The sequence below is a fragment of the Oncorhynchus gorbuscha genome, linkage group LG08 (assembly GCF_021184085.1).
Source record: "Oncorhynchus gorbuscha isolate QuinsamMale2020 ecotype Even-year linkage group LG08, OgorEven_v1.0, whole genome shotgun sequence".
In the NCBI taxonomy this organism is placed as follows: domain Eukaryota; kingdom Metazoa; phylum Chordata; class Actinopteri; order Salmoniformes; family Salmonidae; genus Oncorhynchus; species Oncorhynchus gorbuscha.
Genome location: NC_060180.1, coordinates 9,076,547 through 9,085,609, shown reverse-complemented (window position 1 = coordinate 9,085,609; position 9,063 = coordinate 9,076,547). Strand labels below are relative to the sequence as shown.

The window sequence follows — 9,063 nt, the reverse complement described above, 5'->3', positions numbered from 1 at the left end:
CCTCTGTAAAAGGACTCTTATATGACTTAATTCCAAAGTCCTCGCGCTCCATCCCTTGTGAACACATGACATCAAATGGATGAGAGGGGTGTCAGCAAAGTTCATGTTTAGTGACACCACAAAATTATAATCTTGCACTTGAAACCTGATCTTAAATAGTTCATAGTTAATATTGTGGCAACACTGCTTTAATCTGTGCAGCTGTGGAAGAATGGGCTGCTGGGGGAAATGGAAAGATGCTATTATCTAATTTAAGAGCAAATACACGCTTGTATCTTGTATGGTAAATCATCAATGATTTATTGACTTTATCCAACACTTGTCAACTGACTGTCTGTGGTAACACACTGATGTACGGTGTATAGTGGTTCCCTATATTGTTCCCTATATTGTTTCCCTACAGAACAATGGCAATGACTTGACTGAGAGATTAATGTCATCCAATAACCCATTTCTACAATAGCCCTATCTCAATTTAATAGCTGTGTGATCATAGCTAAATGGAGATCATGTACGATACATCTTAATGTTTTGAAAGCAGCAACTCTACCGTGTCACTATACAGGGGAAATTCACCAGTGCCAGGCCAGGGAGGATAGCTTCAATTTGCCCCCCAGGCCTCCGAGTGGAAACGTGCCATTACACATTAGTTTGCTTATGTAGACCATTAAAGACTTGGTAGGCCCACATGTTCCATCACATGCCTTCAGTGCATCACCTATCTCCCAGCTCCAAAGACCTGCTCAATTTAATAGAGTGTATAAGCAGCACAATACTAGAGAGGAAAAATGGGACTATCATTAATATTAAATTTAACCTGGAAACATGGGTGAGCTCTGTGCCTCTGTAGATAAAGGAAAACATAATACACCAGAATAAAAGATCAGTGTGCTTAATTCTGAATTATACGTACCCTATGTATACAACAGTCTTCTTGTATGCAGTGTTGCAAAAGCAGTCCTTCTGTAGCTCAGTTGGTAGAGCATGGCGCTTGTAACGCCAGGGTAGTGGGTTTGATCCCCGGGACCACCCATATGTAGAATGTATGCACACATGACTGTAAGTTGCTTTGGATAAAAGCGTCTGCTAAATGGCATATATTATTATTATTATATATTAACTCAATGACCAACCTGGAGTGAAGACAGACCTGTTATTACCTTCAGCATTTCTGTTAGATTACAGTCCTTTAGACCAAGCTTTAGTCCTACCTCAGTGACACAAAATGTACAGGATTACCCCATAGTGTTTTTTCTCAAAATGAAAGTTTAATTTCACAAATCAGTATAATAGTTTCAATACATATAATCTCCACAATGTAGATTTTTAAATTAAAACTAAAATGTAATTAATATCTTAACGTAGACAGGCAAATTATTATTTAATTTGACATAACACCTGACATAACACCCAAACCTGTTTACAATCATTTCAGACAACCTTTCTTGTCCCTGGCCTGTTTTGTTATTCCTTCTTACCTACTAGGCCTACTATTGGAGGCGTATCCCTTATGAAGGCGTTGGACACATTGGAAATACAGAGGTAATATAAATGTAATTCTTGCTAAAAGTGTAAAAATAGATGTTCAGATGTTTCATATAGCATTGTAACAGTGCTTCTTCACCCGGTTTCAAAGCACTTGACATGGTAAGGGGTTACTTTACCCAAATTCAACGTTCCATAATTTAAAATACCTCTTAAAATACCTCTGGTGAACCACTGAATATATTAAAACCAGCCAATATTATTACCTTCAACTCAAGGGCTTGAATTGGAGTAAACATGTACAGAAAAATGTAGCCTAAGTAAACATTAACAAAACCCTCGAATTATAATTTAAACCCTGGTTGTAGGCGCTATCGGCTTCGTTATGCAGTCAAATATTTTTCTGAGCTCGAAAAATAAATAGGCTGTTGCAAATAATAATGGCCTTACACAAAGTTGTTACTCGTATGGCTATGCACAGCTCGTTAGTAGCACCAAATGTTGTTTGTAGGCAATTATTTTTAGCCACAAAACACTCCATGCATGTTGCTCAAATAGTGCGCTCTCAGCGCAGGCATATCACAGTACGCTACACTAGAGGCGCTGAAGTAGCGGCGTTCAGACTGAATAGGCTCTTTGATGTGCCTCTGACGTGTCCAGTACTCCAGCACAATACTATGATTGGAGCGCACCCACAATGCTCAAATCCCCCATTTTAAATGCTTTGTTTGCCTAAACATGAAACATATTCAAACCATCATTGTCCTTAGAGGGGGGACTCGCTACGACAGACGATGAACACTTGTACGCGCACACCGCACATAGGTGGAAACGGTCACGTACGCACGCACCGATGGCTCGTGTGCACGCACAAACACACAGATGAGGTGATGGTAAACAGATACGGAAACTGAGCCATCCTGACAAATCAATATAGTGCACTGAAAGTCTATTTTGTTTCAACAATATCGAATGGGGAAGAGGCATTTGTTGACAGTTAAAACATCAGCAATCTACAGGCTCCTCCCCTTTGGTGATGTAGCCTTGTGATAAGACGCAACCTTCTTAATGACTAATTTCTCTATCCCAGCCCCGGCTACTCTCTATCCTACAAGTTCCTTCATGCATGCAATGTCCTGATCCGATCGCGTCTGACCTTTTCGTTTTTAAACACAAAATCCGAGATTTTTGTCAGTGTCCGGCATGGGAGATCAGAAAGAGCCGCCAATGGTGCACCGATCTACTTCATTTAGTATCAAGAGTCTACTGCTTCCCTCAAAATGTGAAAAACAGGACTCGGTGCTCCCAGAAAAAAACATTGTTTCTTCGGGTTCTGATTCGGAAAAATCTCTGGATCCTGATATGGAATCTGCACCTTTGAACCCAGAGAAACCGAAGGAGGAGGACGAGGGTACCGAGCGGGCGACAGAGCCTAGCAAAAATGGGAAATATGATAAACCGCCATTCAGCTACAACGCCTTGATTATGATGGCTATCAGACAGAGTCCTGAGAAGAGACTGACTCTGAACGGTATCTATGAGTTTATCATGAAGAACTTCCCATATTACCGGGAGCACAAGCAAGGCTGGCAAAACTCTATCCGCCACAACTTGAGCCTCAATAAGTGTTTTGTGAAAGTGCCAAGGCATTACGACGACCCGGGCAAAGGGAACTACTGGATGTTGGACCCTTCGAGCGACGATGTGTTTATTGGTGGAACTACGGGAAAACTTCGGAGACGCTCTGCTACCTCAAGGGGTAAACTGGCGATGAAACGGGGACTACGCTTTGCGCCTCTCAGTTTGGGAATAAACGACAGGGCGAACAACCCTCTGTATTGGCAAATCTCTCCGTTTTTATCGTTGCACCATCCCCATTACAATGGATCATCTGCAGGATTTCTGAACCAAGGGCACGCGTATGGGTCTCTACTCCCCGGGGTGGACCAGCTGAGTAACGGGGACCTTACACGCCATCTAGGTGGATCTGTCGGTGCTCTGGGTTTGTCAAACAGTTACGGTGTAAACACGTCTGGGCTACTATCGGGACAGAGTGGCTACTTTGTCTCAGGGAGCCAGCACCCGCCGCCGCATCTCCAGCAGAGCGCGCAGGGCTATGGTGTGCCGACGAGCTCGCCACAAACACTGATCTCGAACTCTCTAAGAACGTCCCTACCGTCTTTTTCACCGGGAATTTCTAGCGGGTTTCCAGGAGTGTTGTCCCATCAAAAGAGGGTCACTCCAAATGCTTTCTTAAACTGATTGCACAACGATAACATGGGGAGGACATACAAAAGCACCATATAAATGGCAATTATAGGGTAAACAAACAGTGATCACAAATTAGGTCAGAAACAATAATTCCTCAAAACAAATATGGCCATAGCAGCCTATGTATCCTGAAGTGCAACGATTTATTATTTTGCGTTGAAAGACAAACTTTGTTACCTGTGGGTTGTAAAATGTAACTATAGACTTGCCAAAGGTAACTTTATTTCGGGCTATTTATATCGTACAGATTTTCATTATTTGAATAATTTATTTATGTTTTGTATTTATTGTACAATGTATTTACATTTTATTGTCAGTGTATTCATGAATAAAAAACATACAGTTTATTCATTATTTATATGAGACTTAATTTAGAACGTTTTGGGGGGAAACGTCATACAGATCAGGGTTAAGACACGCGGGAGAAAATAAAAGCCTACAAAAGTCATATCTTCTCAGGTTCTCTGTCCAGAGACTCCAATGTAGGCTACTGCTGTAGGCCTATCTGTAATGTATGCTACACATTTTAGAGAGAAGTAGAGTTTTGTGTGTACTCTTAAATTAATGATAGCCTATTTTGTCACCTATTTTGTTGATGGGTCCGAAATAAGCACATGTAGATTAAAGGACACAACAGTGCATGATAGTGCAGGCCTCCTCCTCGTGTGAGGACTACCTACGTCTTTCATTTAAAGCACTTGAGGTTTCAGTTTCTCGTTAAAACCAGTTCCGGTTGTCTTGACACTTGCCATGTTTGATAAAGGTGTTATAGGCTACTACCTATTCAGGTCTGCAGGTTAAGAGTCTGATCATTTAGTCCTATTACATCAAACACACATTTGGCAAACAGGCGTATAATATCCACACCAATGTAGAGTTTATCATCTAAATCAGTGGTTCCTATTTTTTTCTTAGTCACGTCTACACCTTACAATTATACACAATACGATAAGGCCTACCAGCTTCCTATATATAACCCTGACAAAATGACAAAAATGTAATATGCCCATGTGTGGGGCGGCAGGTAGCCTAGCGGAGCGTTGGGCCAGTAAACGAAAGGACGCTGGTTCCAATCTCCGAGCCGACAAGGTGAAAAATCTGTCGATGTGACCCTACTTGCTCTTGTAAATCGCTTTGGATAAGAGCGTCTGCTAAATGACTCAAATGTAAAACAAACAAAAAAGAACATTTATCCTGTAAATTAAGACTATACTCTGAGCTGTAAATTGCCTTAGCTTTCAGTAATAGGCTATATCCAACCTCACATTCTGAGAATAATGGTTTGAAATAGTCTAGGCCTATTCAAATAAATAGAACAACATCATTCATCACTGATACTTCTGGAATCTGGTTTGCATAACACTGGGGTTGGGCTTACAGAACCACAGTTTGGCAAACGCTGATCCAAAGAAATAGCATTCTGCATTGTTATTGTAATGACCAGTTAATCAAGATTCCATTATCCAATAGGCCTATGTACAAGCAAAATAGTATAATATTCAGGAGAGTAATGCGCTGATTCACACACATTTTGGCCTAACATTTGACAGATTTCTTTCCTTTGTTGGAAAGACTATATACAGGTTTATTTATTTCACAACATTGTATTTTGGATGTTGACGATTTTTTTTGTAAATGTTCTTTCAAAGTTTTGCACTTTTTGTTGTTAGAATAGGCCTACCTAATGTATGAGTATTGTCTGTTTTTGTTGCTGTATGTTTTGAAAAAAATAAACTTGATTAAAGTACAAGACATTACGCTTTGCTATAGGTTTGCTATGTGTAGCATGAATGAAAGAACAACACAAAACCAATGTACGGGTTATACATTCAGACACGCTATATTCAGAGGAAAGAATATGCAGCCTATGTAGCTAGCATAGCAAAATATGTGTTTTATCAACGGAAACAAATATGCACCTTTTTTATGGCTGGAAAAGGATAGCAAATTCACGTAAAATTGGGCTTAAAGTCTTCACCCTAAAAGCATCTCATCCCATACTCTTCTGCTGCTGAATCTCACAAGGTGAAGGGAAAATATATATATAGAGGATAGGTTATGTTTCTGAAACAACGACTCCCCTTTCAATGCAAACCACAGTGCAACGTTTCTGTCAAGACGATCAGCCCAAGTAATTAATTAATTTCAAATGATTACAATAGGCAGGATAGGGTCATTTGTACTGTGTGCAATTAGGCTACTTTGTCAATCATTTATATTTCTGTGGATAAAAATATATAAATGGTGTCATAAAATAGTAAAAACATTTGTAAATTCAATTGAAATGTGTGGTGAGTTTTCGATACGCATGGTATTTGATACAACTGCAGTGAAACGATCGATGTCCGCTTTTCCTGTTCATAAACAACTATGCCGTGGGGTGACATGGCCTACAGATTTCATGTTTCTGAGATGCGGCATATACTGCCATTCTTCATTTCAAAGCAATAGGCTACAATGAATTTAATATATATGCCTATTAATTTGTAATTAATTTGTAATTAATAGGCAGATATATATTAAACATAATAATAATAATGGTCCTTCTGTAGCTCAGTTGGTAGAGCGTGGCGCTTGTAACGCCAGGGTAGTGGGTTCGATCCCCGGGACCACCCATACGTAGAATGTATGCACACATGACTGTAAGTCGCTTTGGATAAAAGCGTCTGCTAAATGGCATATATTATACATTGATTGTGTTTTGTCAATACAAAATGGTAGGTTACAAAATGGTTAAGCCCAATTCCACGTAAAATACACAGGCATGCCACCCATGCCAAATGTATTGAAATTGACCAAATTAATTGAAGCTCTCACAATATGTCTAGTGTAGAACCATATGCCTACTTTGTTATAAAACCATTTGGACATAATTGACTTATTCATAATATTACATATTACTTAATCATAAAATTACATATTACATATCATATGTAGGCTATATTACAACGATTCCACCCTATCTGCAGGGTTTGGGGTAAGGGGGCGATTTAAGAGTTACGATTAATGTCATGTTTAAGGACCATATAGGTCTGTAACTAACCCAAGCCTTGCACAAAAACAATTAACATATAGGGTACTAAATAAAAGTGTACTAATGGACTCAAAAAGTAGTCAGGAAGTGTTGGCTTAATATGTGTAGATACAAATTATTTGAGTTATAGGGCTGCATATAGGCCTACCTTTCATACACCATTCAAACCGAATATTTCCGTTGAATCATTAATTTAATTGGTACGTCCCAAAAATATAAATACAAAATAATAGGCCCAATGGTAAAAGCTACTTCATGAGTAGCCAGAAGCTATGTGGGAGAAGATGCCTCTCATTTGAGACAAAAGTGTGCTAGTTGGTCCGAGTTGTTATGGGGGCTCATTTTAATCTAATGTTTAGAAAGGTGGTTTGAGACAAAAACGTAGAGAAAGTGAAACCATATTAGAAAATAAATAAATTAACATCAGAATGAACTTTGATGTGAAGAGAACCGCACCACATCTCACAAAGGGTAGCCTATATGCCCCATGTCTTATATGCTATAGAAAAGCAACAACAATATTCTCCCTGTGTTCAGGATTATTGTATAGCCATGGCGTTGGCACTTTTCAAAACAAAAACAAGTTGGACCAAGAGCGGCATGAATTGTTCTGGCGTCAAACAATGCTGCTGGCGGTGTGAGCTGTCTGAACATGGCTACAGGAACATGTGTGAACAGGTGAATATAAAAAGTAGAAGTATAACTATGCTACTTATTTTGAGGATGTATTCACTTAAACCTTATCAAGACACATATGTTTCCACATGCCATGGATATAATTAGTGCATCAAATTGATTTAAGTATTGTACGTTTTAGAACGCGTGCAAGATTACTCAGTGTGCGGGTATAGACCTATCTATCTTGGGGTGATCATCCTTATGTTTGTTGGTCATATAGGCTAGCACATTGGACATCTAGCATTGTAATGGTATAAGGTTACTTTGGTCACGATCCTCCACAATTGATATGCATTATTGCATTTCTACTAGAGCATAGGCTAATGATATCAAAATTGAACTATTTCAAGAATCTATAATCTCGAGAACGGTCAAACATTTCCACATAAAACACTTCAGATACATTGTTATTATGGATTAGTTTAAATAATTCATCCGATATTAATTTGATATAGTTTAAACTGGGTGCTACAGTAGCGTTAAAGAAGAAAACAACTAGCCTAAACCCAACAAGCAGGTATGGTACATTCATGTTAAGAGTACATTCATTTAATTGACTATTATAGGAAATAATAAACCATAAACCGCTACAGTGATAACTTGAGGTTGTTAATATGAAATAGTTTCATAACAAGATGCATGTTATATCTAATAATGACATCAGAAGTAAGCCTATAGCCACAACATTTAACATAAGTCAAATTGCCTATAGGCTACTAGGCCCCAACCATGGCTATCCATTACCCCTAAGAGCAGAAGTCATATCCATAACCCATAGGGATGAATCCCCCAACCCGATAAGGTAAAAATCTGTCATTCTACCCATGAACAAGGCAGTTAACCCACTGTTCCTAGGCCGTCATTGTAAATAAGAATTTGTTCTTGACTGACTTGCCTAGTTAAATAAAGGTTAAATAAAAATAACATGATGCTGCCACCAAAACACTTTAATACAAAGTGAAAAGAAAGATGCCTGTGTTAAAAAAATCTTCTCCAAATCATGCTTTCTGTTTGCAACAAGGCTGTTAAGTAATATTGCAAGACAACATGGCAAACAAATTCACATTTTGGCCTAAATTAAATACTACAGGGTTGGGTCAAATCCAATACAACAGAACAGAGGGTGATAAAGATGGGAATGACTGAATAAAATAAATAATTAAAATACTGAGCTATATTGTATGCTCTAAAACAATGGGAAATATATATTATTTTATATTAATACAATTGCTCAGAGAAAGAGACTTTTTATTTTTTTCTCAAAAAGGTAGGGGTCAAAATGATTGCCACCCCCATTTTCAATACCTCACCTTGCAAGGATGACAGCACTGAGAGTTGGAAAACACAATGGGAGGGATATTAGACCATTCCCCATACAGAATCCTTCCAGATCCTTGATATCCTTTGTCTGCGCTTATGGACTGCCCTCTTCAATTCAAACCACAGGTTTTCAATGGATTTCAAGTCTGGAGACTGAGATGGCCATTGTGACTTTTGTGGCTAACTAACCATTTCTTTCTGGATTTTGATGTGTGCTTGGGGTTATTGTTTTGCTGGAAGGTTGCAACCAGGTTGTTGGGTAAGGTTCATGCCCT

At 38.8% G+C, this 9,063-nt stretch overlaps 1 protein-coding gene across 1 annotated transcript; it reads left to right on the top strand.

The window, feature by feature from the left end:
- The first annotated feature begins 2,393 nt into the window (after positions 1–2,393).
- Positions 2,394–5,510, top strand: LOC124041167 (forkhead box protein G1-like). Its single transcript, XM_046358416.1, has one exon. It carries the CDS (start codon positions 2,689–2,691, stop codon positions 3,745–3,747), a length of 1,059 nt encoding a protein of 352 aa, XP_046214372.1. The 5' UTR covers positions 2,394–2,688; the 3' UTR covers positions 3,748–5,510.
- Positions 5,511–9,063: the final 3,553 nt, after the last annotated feature.

Excerpts from the sequence above, each read along its gene's own strand:
- LOC124041167 (XM_046358416.1), top strand. The coding sequence starts at position 2,689 with ATGGGAGATCAGAAAGAGCCGCCAATGGTGCACCGATCTACTTCATTT.